At 36.5% G+C, this 13,399-nt stretch overlaps 2 protein-coding genes across 2 annotated transcripts; both read right to left on the bottom strand.

The window, feature by feature from the left end:
• Positions 1-1,337: 1,337 nt before the first annotated feature.
• LOC106176238 (serine/arginine-rich splicing factor 1B) lies at positions 1,338-4,937 on the bottom strand. Its single transcript, XM_013558536.2, has 5 exons — positions 4,784-4,937; positions 4,327-4,482; positions 3,783-3,961; positions 3,311-3,483; positions 1,338-2,914 (listed from the first exon to the last, which is right to left on the bottom strand). Exons 1-5 carry the CDS (start codon positions 4,876-4,878, stop codon positions 2,729-2,731), a joined length of 789 nt encoding a protein of 262 aa, XP_013413990.1. The 5' UTR covers positions 4,879-4,937; the 3' UTR covers positions 1,338-2,728.
• A 3,397-nt stretch (positions 4,938-8,334) lies between these two features.
• Positions 8,335-11,422, bottom strand: LOC106176225 (uncharacterized). The gene is made up of 5 exons (XM_087013291.1): positions 11,203-11,422; positions 10,272-10,535; positions 9,660-9,779; positions 8,671-9,179; positions 8,335-8,398 (listed from the first exon to the last, which is right to left on the bottom strand). Exons 1-4 carry the CDS (start codon positions 11,286-11,288, stop codon positions 8,975-8,977), a joined length of 675 nt encoding a protein of 224 aa, XP_086869417.1. The 5' UTR covers positions 11,289-11,422; the 3' UTR covers positions 8,335-8,398; positions 8,671-8,974.
• Positions 11,423-13,399: the final 1,977 nt, after the last annotated feature.

Here is a 13,399-nt window from a genome sequence, read left to right as displayed (position 1 = left end):
TCTGTGACTGTATTTGAGATCTTACGGAGGAGGTAGGATCAAAAGCATCTGGTGTGAAAAACACACCATCAGTCTACTTGGATCGACCCAACTCTATGGAGACTTGCCAGATGCAATCAGCTCAAGTGAGTGACATTATTTATGTTAGACCTTTTTAATTACCATCCAGCAAAAACACTCATCTCTTGAAGGGAGTAAATTGTTTCGCAGGTTTTATCATCTCTCTTTGCGAGGCTATTATTTGCAGCAAGTTGACCTTGAAACGGCATTCATCATTTTAAAATGTCTTATGTAATTGAACTTGATGGCAATTTTTATTTTTCACTCATTGTAGCACATGATAAAGCAAGGAAGCTTATAAAGGCTGATTCACTCAGTACCTCTGATAAAAAGGATGAGATCTTGGCAACTCGGTAACGCTTCTTTTTAAAGAAATTTTCATATGAAGAAAGCTATGCATAAAGAATATTATTTCAACAGACAAAAATTATACTGATGAAGAATTTATTAAGTAATTTTTTATGGGGGGGGGGGGGGGAATTGCCACCACAAATAGCAACTGATCACAATGTTAGAAGGCAGTTGCAATATATACTGTTTCCGTGTTTTCAAGCCCAGGTCTTTCATTTTTCGTCGTTTTTTTTTCACATAGAAAAGAACAGTATGTCCAAATAATGAGCACCATGTAACATTTCCTCATTTCAAATGTACTCGCACAGTATGGAGCTTGTGCAGAAATTTAAATGTCCAATCTTTATGTGGATGTAAGGAGCTTTAGAGCCACATTTTGCAACCAGTTGCAAAATACGTTCAGTTGCAAAATGCGAGCCGCATTTTGCAACTGAACGCATTTTGCAACCAAAGAAAATCATGAAAACGCATAATATAAGTTTTATATTATCTTCCATCCCAGGGGCAACCTGGCTAGTTTCAGCATACATAGTCGAAGCAAACCCGCCCCCACTCTAATTCTACCCGTTTCGTGCTTTAAACTGTTTTAGGCACTTAGAAAAAAATCCTGGTTGCAAAATGCGTTGTAGTTGCAAAATGCGTTATCACAATTTTTTTTGGATGCAAAATGCGTCTCTGCTTAGTAGGACCGCATTTTGCAACTGAATGCATTTTGTAACCAGTTGCAAAATGCAGCTCAACAGGAGCTTTTCGATGCATTCAAAAGCTCCTCTGTGTAAATATTACTTAGGATGTACTGTACAAGGGAAAAATGTCAGGAATGCCTACCAACTTATCTGACTTTCATCTAGGGAGTTTACAATTAGTAAAAGATCTTTCTTTCTCCATTATACTTTAAAATTAATTGAACAAAACAAATTGTGGAATCAAGTTCAAAATTTTTATTCAAACTGCATTTGACAATTCCAGGGAAATGCTCAAACAGACATTATTCCAGTGAAGACAGTCAAATTCAGCCAATCTTACCATCCATTCTCCCACACTTTCAACATTCAAACACACGAGACTAGACAAGTGCACAATTAACACAGAACACACAGAAGGTAATCTGTAAAAGAAGGGGCAATTGTAGATATAAAACCCAACATGTAACCAATTTCAATACTATACCATCATTTCCTTTATGAGCCCATTTTCCTTTCCTAATGAGGTCTTCCACATTTCCCTCGCAATTTCCTTCCCAAAAATGTTTCCTTATCCTAATGAAAGTGCAAGAACTATGTTAAAGGTCTCCTTCCATGTTATAATATTACCAATCCATATGCAGAGTCAAGATCTTTTCCTATTCCTAATATTAGTTTTTTGAATTCCAAGATTTCTCCTAGACAAGACCTCCAGTAATAAGTATCTTCATTCCAAAGGACTTAAGTTTTAGTTTGTGAGACTTGTTCCGTCATAGAGGAAACTGCTCCATCCGATTTTTTGCCTTTTCCAAATATGATCCACTTCCTCTTTTGCTTTTGTGATGTTTAGGGGCATTCATTTTTTATAAGCTTTATTTTTTTATGGAATGAAATTGTATTAACTTAAATATTTTTCATTAACTCAAGAAAATTTTAGGCAATTTAGTTTCCAAAATAAAGAGTTTTAATTTTTGAGAGATGCAAATTTATATTTATACGAACATCAAACTTATCCCTATCTCCCAAACAATCCAGTGATCCTAGTGGATCCTGAGGTTTCCTCCTATGTTTAAATCCTCCTATCCTATATACTAATATGATCCCTGTATTTCCGCATCCAGTAAAAGAATGGCAGGAGACTCCCAAGCACCTTATATCAAATAGAAATAAAATTGTGAATTAGCTTGTGAAATATATATTGTTTTAGCAATGAGGATAATATGTGCAAGAATCTCAACCAACCATTCACACTACATTCATTCTAGGGAGACGTAAGTAGAGGACAAAACTCACAGACCAAATCTTCAAACTGCAATGGAAACCATGCAATGAAGCATCTTCAAATGTCTATGCAAATATTTCAAACATTTTTTTTTCTGAAATTTTATGACACCTTATATCTCTTCAAATGCAGTCTCTAAGAAATAAAAATATCATGTTAAAAATGTCATTCAGCAGACAATTAAAAATCAATCTATTTATAATTATGAGAAAAATCACTTTCTTTAACCACTTGAAAGTCTACATTGAAAACCTTTGGTCCACTTTACTTGAGAAATCTTTACAAGTCTTTATAAATGTGACAACAGTCAAAGCACTCAAAAGATGCTGCTGTGAAAATTAAACCGCATAACTCAGTATGGAGAAGCTCTTCTCATCGGTGAATAGCTTGGTGACCCTCTACTGCGTCTTGGTGGTGAAAAACTACGACTTCTTGAGCGATCTCTACCACCTCGTCCCATGCCATCTCCCATATGGCCACCTCCACCATCTCTCCTACCACTGGAGTCTTCTTTTGCTCTGATGTAGCTTGTATCTCCCTGGAAATATTAGGTTTTCCCTTTTTATGTAAATAAAACTGCAAACAAGAGACAAACATTACACAAAACCTTATTTAGCTGTTTAATAATCCAGACTATCCTGTACTTAACCTTGTGCCACTATAACACTAATAGAGAGGTCTTATATTTGAAATTCCATGGCAAAAACTGATCTGTGCTGCAATTCAGTTATCAGGATGAACAATGTTATTTTTATTTACAATATCTTTGCTGTAAGTAATTGCCCCTCACTATACAAGGTATCCACTTTCACATCTGATAAAGAATCTTTTCACAAGATCACTTACACTTTGTATTTTGTAAATTTTTTCAACAGTCTCTCTCACCAGATATTGCATACCTCCAATATTAACACTTATTACAGAATCTTCTCACCTCATGTGACCTGAACTTAGAGTCATCCAATTTCCTCACAGCATATTTCATGTCTTCATATCTGAGGAACTCCACCACCCCTGTCCCATCTTTGAAAACATCTGCATAGCAAACATCTCCAGCCTCACGCATGTGGTCCTTCAGATCCTGCCAGCTTCCAGTAGAGGGCAATCCTTGTGAGGGAACAGAGATTGGTATATAGCAAATAATATACCTAAATGGCAAAGAACTGAAAAAACTTCAAAAATAAAATATTTCTTTGCTACCTAATTGACTATTTTTACCCACAGAAATTACCTCATTTCACACACTCAAACCTATTCAAAATAGAGAGATGTTGTCTTCCTCTACTGCTGGTTTTGCAAAATCCATCTTTTACACAGTATCCTGAGTTATGTAAAAGTGGTCCTTGTCCTTCATTCTCATCCTGAAGAGCCTCCTCCTAGGATAATTTGATAATACCATTGTATACCTGACACCAAAACTCTGTAATCTGATCTTCTTGAAGGGGGTCCTCCTCGCCTTGCACCACGTCCACCGCCTCCACCTCCACGAGGGCCACCAGGTCCAGATCCCCTTGGAAATTCTACTCTCAGTCTATAGCCATCATAGTCATAGCCGTCACGTGCATGCACTGCATCCCCAGCATCTCTGGAATATTAATAAAAATATTTTCACTGATGGAATCTACTTAACAAGAAAGTATTATTAAGTGGAGGGGTGTTATAAGCTTACAATGAGTAGCGAAGGAGTTAAAATACAGACCTATTGCTGAAAATATATGTAGGACATTACTTGTGTGCATAAAAATGACTTTGAAGCAGAACCAATTTGTTCAATTTTTACGTAAATAGTAGATCTGATACTAGCACTGTACTGCATCTGTAAGGGGTTTACAATGGGCACAGATGATAGTTTGATGCTAAGATAGGTAAAATAATATGATGTGGGCCGATAGCCATTCGGTGCTGAGTCACACCAAGACCAGTTCCATTTATAAAATTCTAAGACATTACCTTGGATCGTCAAACTCTACAAAAGCAAATGGTGGACCTCTCCTATTTTTCAGATCGATGAAGGTTATGCGACCAAACTTATAGAATAAATCTTCAATGTCCTTTGTTCTGATGTCTGGGGGAAGGTTTCCCACGTAAATTCTGCATTCATTGTTCCTGAAACCAGATATGTCATTTATTCAATTACTGCTAACTAAGTATCGCCTCCAAATATTTGCAAATTTGCTTTGGCTTTATTTCGAAATTTTACAAACGCCGCTTGTTGAGATATTCCTTGCACTTTGAAGTTAAAACAAATTTATCAAGATGGCGGTACATATTACAAGCACATCAACTTAAACATCAATTAATTTGCGACATGCATTTAAAAATCAAACAACTGAACTAGACAAAACTAAGGTCTAAGTGACGTACATGATTGATTTAATAAGGAAGAATTGATTAAAGAAATACGCACGCCATGTCTGAATCCTTGGAATCTGTGTACGAATCGAGTAGGACGCTTGGATTGTTCCCGTTGACAAGATGTAGTTCGTATGTATCCTTGCGCATAGATGAGTGAAAAATACTTACGCAACTAACACAATTTCATTAGTTGGACCAGATAAGTTGGTTTTTCGACCGAATACTTGATAAACTGGGTCAGTAGAGGAAATTTATCATTATTATTTTACATATGACGTTTAATGAGCTAAACTTCCTAGATTTGTTAACTTGTTATTATTATTTATTTTGATATTCAATTCAATTCAATTTATTTCTGTACTGGTACATAGATTGTCATGACCTAGCTTGTACAATATGATATACAAATGACGATACAATACAGTTAGTGCATTACCATCTTTTTATATAATGAAGATAAGTACTAGTAAAATTACTCATAAAAATATTCTATCTAAGCAATGAGATAAACCTTGGTGTGATTATAAATTTACCATAAACATACTATAAACATGTTACACAAAAAGAATATGTTTTTAAAAAACTTAAAACCACCGTTACATAGCTGTTTACATGGCTGTTCAGAGCCAGTTTGATGACATTGATAATTACGATTAATGACAATTACATAAGACAGATAAGTAAATAAGTTACACAGATATAAATACTGTGCCATGTTCAGTCCCACTGCCGAGTCACTTCTCACAACAGTGGGACCATACACTGACATTTTAAGGGATATGTTAAGAGTTACCAAGCAGAGCAACCACTTCACTTCTTTTCTCGAATGATTTGATTATAAAGTTGGAGAGGGACACCAAAGTATCTTTGTTGGCACTGTTAAATACATGGCATAATTGACTGTCTGGTGACCTTGAATCAGCTTTTAGGAATGAGGTTTTACTGAAAAAGGTGACTCGGTCTGTTTTGTACATTGGGCATTGGAATATAAAATGGTATTCATCCTCAATTACCCCTTGTGTGCACAGGTGACAGATTCTGTCGCACCTTTCAGTTTTTGGCCTGGTGTGCCGCCCAGTTTTGATGTGGAGTTTATGGTCACTAAGACGTAGTTTAGCAAGGGTTGACAAGGTGTCGAAATTTGTTATTTTATCAAAATAAGTTGCCCTTTCACACTTTTGGTTAAGTATACGGAAGAGAGATAATTTACTGTTGGCTTGAAGTTTGCATATTTTGGTAAAGTGGTCAGTTTGTCTTTGTTTGAAAATTGTGGTGAAGTTTTTTGGAGGTGACTGGCTAAGCCACACATCACCAAGGCCAAATGTGAAAAGGATTTTTCGGATACCCTCAGACCATGACATACAAGCTGGTCTGAGTGTGTGGACTGCGGGTGGGACATAGGGTGTCAGCAACTTGTAACTATTTATCTCTTGTATGTATGCTTGTTTCATTAGTGTAGCATCAGACATTTGAATAATTTTACACCATAGTTTGACAGATGCAAACTGTATTTTTGCATAGAGGGGAAGGCGGCCAAGTTCAGTGTATACACCATAGTTTGATACGTTTTGATGGAGGCCAAGGATTTGTTTGCAAAATTTTAAGTGCAACTTTTCTGTAGGGCAGTTATCCGTTGACACCGAGTAGCCCCATATCTCTGAGCAATATGTAAGGATTGGGGAAATGAGGGTATCAAATAATTTCTCTTTTAAGGATGTGTTAACATTACTCTGAAGTGGAAGAGACTTGGACAGACTGAAGAATGCCTTTGTAGCACGTTGTAGGAGATTATTTTTGGTTTCTGTAAAGCTTCCTGATCGATTTAGAAGGAGACCTAGATACATGTATTTGTTGACCTCTAGATACATGTATTTGTTGACCTCTTTATTTTGATAGATTTACATATCTTTAGGCCTACTACCCCAAGGGAATGTCAAATCTACAGTTACGCGGGCGATTTTAGAACATAAAAAAGCTTTTCCCCGAGTTCAACTATAAACTTGTACCACGTGCCACACATAAACCCAATGGGCCTTTCCATTTTGAAAAATTTAATGCAAAGAAATTTCATTTGATCTAATTTTCACTTCATTGTTTTACGTATTGGAACATACATTGATGCATATGGGCATTTAAGCTATACAACAAATATAACTATCTATTTGAAATGTAAAACAGTAACATTTATCACTGATCAGGAACGCTTAGAACTTGCTTTGATAGGAAATGAAACACAGCTTGTAATGAGGATATTTTAATTAAAACTTCTTTTTAAATCATATTTCGTTTTTCTTCCGCCAGAGGAAAAGTATATGGATTTTCAAGAACGCTTTTCGTGTACTTTTTAGCTATACAATTTCGATTAGAACATTAAAAAAACCTTGTAATGTTTGTTCATAAATATACTTCTGAGATCAAACTATTTTAAATAAAATTTCAAGGAAAATGTTCAGATTCAATTGATTATCCTGTCACCATGATTGCAACATAAATATTTTCATACAGTAGATCTGAAATGCCTATCCTACATGCTAATGAAAAAAAAAAACAGTTAACTTGAGACTTAATAAATAGCCTATATATAATAAACAAATTTTCAAATTTGTGACAGGACTTCATTTGTGCTTGCCCTCAACTTAATTAGACAAACTTTTTAGTAACATATCACATAACATACTTATTTAGAACATGTACATACACAAGCCCCGGTGCAACATAAATTACACAATCAAAGTACGTCTTTCCTTCGAGTCGGGCTGTCAAGTAATTTCCCGTGCCATTCATGTAATGGAGCAGCCATCAGCAGGCAATGCTGGATCCGATTCTTCTGACTCTTCCTCAGTGTTATTCATATCAAAACCGACATGGCCACGCTGATTCCCGTTCAATCCGAGCAAAGCACTACTAGCCCCATTTAACGGAAATTCGTGGTCAGTATGGTGATGATGGGGAGCCACTAGTTCATCGGGGAAGCGGTGGCCAGTAAGACGGACGAAATGGTGTGGGGCAACTTCATCATCCAAATTATCTGTAGGAAGAAACTGTCTACGTAAACCAGCATGCGCTGCACCGGGACCGAAAATTAAAAGCAGGGGGTGTCTATGGCGCCGTCTGGAAAAAGTAAGATTGCTGGTATGATCGTTTTTATATTTTTCATCTACTTACAGGTAGTTCGTATTTTTTATTATTGATTTATTTTGTCAGGTATTCTGTTATTGCACAAAAACTCCCATTTGTTTCAAGCTTCAGTGACTATTGTAATAAATACAGATACCGACTTATACCTTGATAAGTGTTAGGCATCGTGATATTTTTCTTTTTCATGAATAGCTCTCAATACAGTAAATTAATATTTATGGTTTGCTGTGTTTTGTATATATCTCGGTTATACTTGAATGGAGAATATATAATATTTAAGTATTCCTGTATCAATAGATAATGACAAAAGAAAAAACTATTTTCAAGATAAGGCTAAAAGTACAGCACGGTTCCCTTATCCTTCTTATAATGACCACATAGACCAAAGGTTACAAGAAACATCCAGTACGTGTTAAAGCACCTTTCTCTGTGGGGCGTGGCACATGTATAGGCTTGTTGTTGTTCCTTGATAAACCTTCTAAGCAACTGCTTCCTAGATATGTTCTGACTCTCAGCTACGGCAAGGTCCCTGAATGAAGCAATTTCGATCAGTAAGGTATGTACGTATACTACATTAACCCAAAATCACTCTCAACATTTTATTTCTAGTAGACAACTAAAATGTCCCCAATTTGTTGTTTTGTTTTATCTTTAAGTGACCATCAGTATGTTGATTTATTCGGAATGAAAGCTTGGAAGGATTATGAAATTATGATGAAGATATTGTCTGGCTTTCCGATATTTTTATCATAAAAACAAATCAACAAAATGCCACCATCTTTCTCAACTATGGAACCTTACTCGGACGTAAGTACTCCGGACGTAAGAAGAGCATCAAGAATCTCGGATTCTTCCGTTGTCAAGGAATCACCATGTGCCTCTCCATTTGAGGGACCTTGTTCCGGGAAAGGGACTCTTTAAGAGAATATATCAAAATTAAGTCTAGGCAATTAAAAAAAATGATGGTGATTTTTTGCACCAATTTTCATCATTGGTGCTGGCAGCAAACCTACTTTTTTCTACTGTTATAATTAGTGAGGGACATCTAAACCAGTTTATTTTCACGATGCCGAATGGTTTGAAAAGCATTAAAGTAAAAATGACTTTATTTAACTTTGGCAAAGACGGATAATAATATTTTACGTAACGACCTCCGATTGTGTGGTCTGGTGGAAAGCAGTATTAAACGTCGTAATCCCGGACGGTGTAGGAGGGGCGGAAGATGTCTGTAACGGCGCCTCATTGCGGCCTGAAGAATTTCCCGCAACTCAGGCACAGGTCGACGCTGACCATTCGGAGAATGAAGATCACTGTAAAAGTTGATGAGTAAATGAATATCACCTTAAAAGCCTTAATCAAGCGTAGTAAACTTAACCATACACACACTGGTTGCGGGTCAGATAGAAAAAAACTGTTCAAGATGGCAACCGAGGTATGGTAATGTGGGGGAAGGGAGGGGAGTTCATTTTCCTTATCGTCATTAGGTCACTAGTTTAGTATTTTTCTTCTTCTACATTGAGTGTTTTCTTTTCATTCCTTCACTTAATCAACAGCTGAGTATTTTATCCCTATTTATATTTTTGTGCATAAACTGAATGGTAAATGCAGGTGCGCATAGTTCAGAGAGAGTGATTTACAAAGGCACACAAGAAGATAAATTTGGCGATAATACTTTACATGCGCATAGATGGACGTGTTTATGAACTGATATTTATTAAAATAAGTTCGCATTATCAAATAGTAAATCATATTATAAACGAAGGTGAATTTCTTGTTTCTTCTCAACGTACTCTCCAGTCACGATGCCAGCTGTTAGGAGAATGTTCATCATTTCTTCTTCTTCTTCACTCAGCACTTGGTCCCCGGAGGAAAGCGTTCCGTACAGTTCTCCAACCACGTCTACGTTATTACTAAAACAATATGCATCAGGTGATATATACATCAATCATCAAGCGTGTTAAGATAATGTAAAAGGCAGTTCTTAGACAGTAAAACCATATGGTGGATGATTTTCACACTGTGTGTGTGTGGGGGGGGGGGGATGTGTGTGCGTGTCAGCAGCGTGTGCGCTCGCGTGTGTGTGTGATAGGAGGGAGACAGAGATGGCCATTTCATGTATGAATGCATGTGTTAAATCTTTATATAGGTATACTGTGAATTGTTCTCTTGAGAAAAGTAAATCATTTATAATTCCAGTTATTTATACTTTATTTCTATCATTATTTTACCATCTTCAGTGCATATCTTCTCTCTGTGTGTGTGTGTGTGCGTGCATCTATTGTAAAACCAACATGTCCTACTAAGCAAGCTAATATTTATATTTCCTTTAATAAAATAAATAACTAGTAGGCCTACTTTAATAATAATATGAATATTTTATTTCTATTTTTTTCTTCACTCACCTGCTAGATTGAGGCCTGTGTCCTTCACAGCACCGATGATCGCCCCACTGGACCAGCAGCCCCTTCCAAGGGCACTTCTTACACCTAACACCCTCTCTCTCTAGCCTAGCGTCTACTTCAAGGTCAGGTCCGAAGTTCCTGGTCATAGATTTTCGGCAAGTTGGGCAACTGTTCCGTCCCTCCTTGTTCCAGTTATGGATGCAACCGCCACAGAAATATTTCTCACATTCTCCACATCGAACTGCTTTCCGAACAACATTCCAGCTGAATCGAAAATATGACAACCATTAAGATACAAAGTACGAGGGAATATAAAATGTTCATTAAAAACATTAACATGAAGGAATGCTCATCCTCAGAGAGTTTAGAATGCACTGGGTAAAATCTAAATCGGAGGGTAACGAATAAATCTGTTTTGCGCTACGAATTATTTACATGCTTTAGGTCTTTTTATTGGGTCTTTTTATACAATGCAGTCTAGATTGCATGACCCAATTATAAAGACCTTCGCTTCAGATCTGCATTCCATATTTGTTAGTCACGTGAACGAAGGTCGAAAATGAAAGTAAAACATCTTTTCATCGAAACGGCAACGCAAAACACTATCTAGCAAGACTTTATAAGTGTTTGGAAGCGCTGCACATGGTATCCTTGTCTGGAGAGGATTAACTATTGAGTTGTCTCTAACCATATTAATCAGCAGTCTTAGTAGGCCTATGGCTATACTGGGTTCCTTATTTTATAGAAATAACTGATATGCTTTTAAAGGGGCGTTTTTGGCACTTTATTCAAGTGCATTCAAAACTCTTCTACACAGTATAATGTGCGACCTCGGATTTTTTAAAAATCCAAAACAGGTACTGGTACATAAAAATACATTAGGTCATACTTTTAAATAAGAACTTATAAACAGTCTATTGTACAGTCCTACCACACATTGCAGGTTAGTACATCCTTCTCCGTAGTGCTGAGGTTTATAAACTCTATCAGCTCCTCATCATATCCCCCAGCGTTCATTTTGACTGCTGAGTTGAACTGGGGTTTGCATGAGATGCCTGAATTTTCTCGGTAACACTGACTACGCAGTGATTGCAAATGGAAATATGCCGACGCAAAATTTTATGTATGCACTGCTGGGGGGTGTCTATTTATAGTCTCGCAATGGCGTATGGGTCTTTTTGTTTATTTTTAGGAGATGGAAATTCCCGATTGTATGCACAAGGCTTCTCTCAGTTTTCCTACAACCTTTTCTTCGTTGACATGGTTGCGTGACTAAGTTACCTTTTTCTTTTCAGATCACCAGGTATCAGGGCTGTTTATGGTCTAATATGCTGTCATTGTAAAAAATACACTTCAAATATGACACTACTACAACTGTACATCTACTTTTGATGGTGGACTAAGCTCAGTCTGCTCAGTAACTGTAACAATTTCTTTAAAACACGGCCATGACCTACCCTCTACCAGGGCGACAGATAGATTTTTCACAGATATTCACACAGATAGGTGTCTAGATATATAGACAGTCATTTTGGTCTGATGTCAGTATCAGCAAAAAATGTCCACAATAATGACTGCGGCCCTGGTAGACTGTAGCCATGACCATAGTTTTGTTCTAATTCATCTATTCAAACGAACTTAAATAATTTGTAAACTCTTCACTCTTAATTAATCAAATAAAACAACTTGTAAACCTGTAGTAATTGACACATAAGCCATCCGTAGCAAAAATGTGCGAGAGCCCAGTGACTTTTATTGTAAACATAAAACTAAAATAAGGCATACAAAAATTAATTGGTCAATATACACTGTAAACATTTGCTATACGGCGACTCTAGGCTGAACGAATAAGAACATTCAACGTACATAAGAATACTTCGTCTGTATAAATGAACAGTAACTCACACCACACCTGTAAAAACCACTCATCTACCCTCCTAGCCACAATATTTTAATCAACCGTGAACCGTATACAAATATATTTATGTTCTAATTCATCTATTCAAACGAAAACAAATAATTTGTAAACTCTTCACTCTTAATTAAATAAATAAAACAACAATAAACCTGTAGTAATTGACGAATAGGCCAGCCGTAGCAAAAGGTTGTAAAAATCATTCATCTACCCGCCTCGATTGCGTCAGGATGCTTCAGTTTTACAGCTTCTGAAATCCTTCACTGGACTGAGTTCCATGTTTAAACAAGTAATTTGCCTAAGCCAGAGACGTATGTGTGAAATATCTAGTGAAAATCATTTTGTGACCCTTGTAGAGGGTACGGGCGGGTACTGTTCCCCTGAGTTTGAGACCACACTGGGAACTCACTTCTGAGATGAGCTGCGCGTTGCAGTTAACTACTCTTTAATGATATCTTTTTCGGGATTTTCGCGCCAAGTCGAATTTACTCGAGAATAAGATAATTCTGTTCTAATAATCTGACAACACATTTAGACTGCCACGTACATTTCGGAAGGAAATATCCACATCAAACGCTTTTATTAAAGGAGTTTTTCTATTCGTTTTTGAGGTCTGAATTGTGAGAGATAAGTGGCTCTGCAGGATATGTGGACAGAAAATATGAATTTGGGACATTTTTAAGCGCCAGCATTGCTTCTTTAACGTTAGAAATTTTTTCTAATATGAAATAATGCAACAATTCTTAAATCAAATAAAAATTAATTCATTTGATTATTGATTATAATTATTGATTAATTAAACAGAAATGACATATTTATGTTATTGATTTCTATGAAGAGTACACACTTTAGCTGTTGATTGTTATGAAATAGAAAGAAGAAGAGTGCTGAGCACTGTAATTTTCCCATGTCAACTAAGCAAAGATCGTTATAACTTATCAGATATCAAATGATAAGAATATACAAAAATTCTGTAACAGACTACTAGTGGACCCTGTGGTCAGGGAGTAGAAAAAAAAACACATGGGCTGTTCTAATTCATTAATTAATGCTTTATACTATTTCTTGTCTCTATATTTTTGTGATTTAATCAATTTAGGACGAAGTTGTGGGATGAGAATGCGCTCAGACATTGCACGTGCATGCTTCGTTGAGCATTCCACGTGTTGCACAGATCATCACAGTGAATGGAGAGCCTATTTGGCAATGACAG

The sequence above is a fragment of the Lingula anatina genome, chromosome 1 (genome assembly GCF_051362555.1).
Source record: "Lingula anatina isolate TDL-2025a chromosome 1, LinAna3.0, whole genome shotgun sequence".
Lineage (NCBI taxonomy): Eukaryota > Metazoa > Brachiopoda > Lingulata > Lingulida > Lingulidae > Lingula > Lingula anatina.
This window is presented reverse-complemented; position numbering and strand designations above follow the sequence as displayed.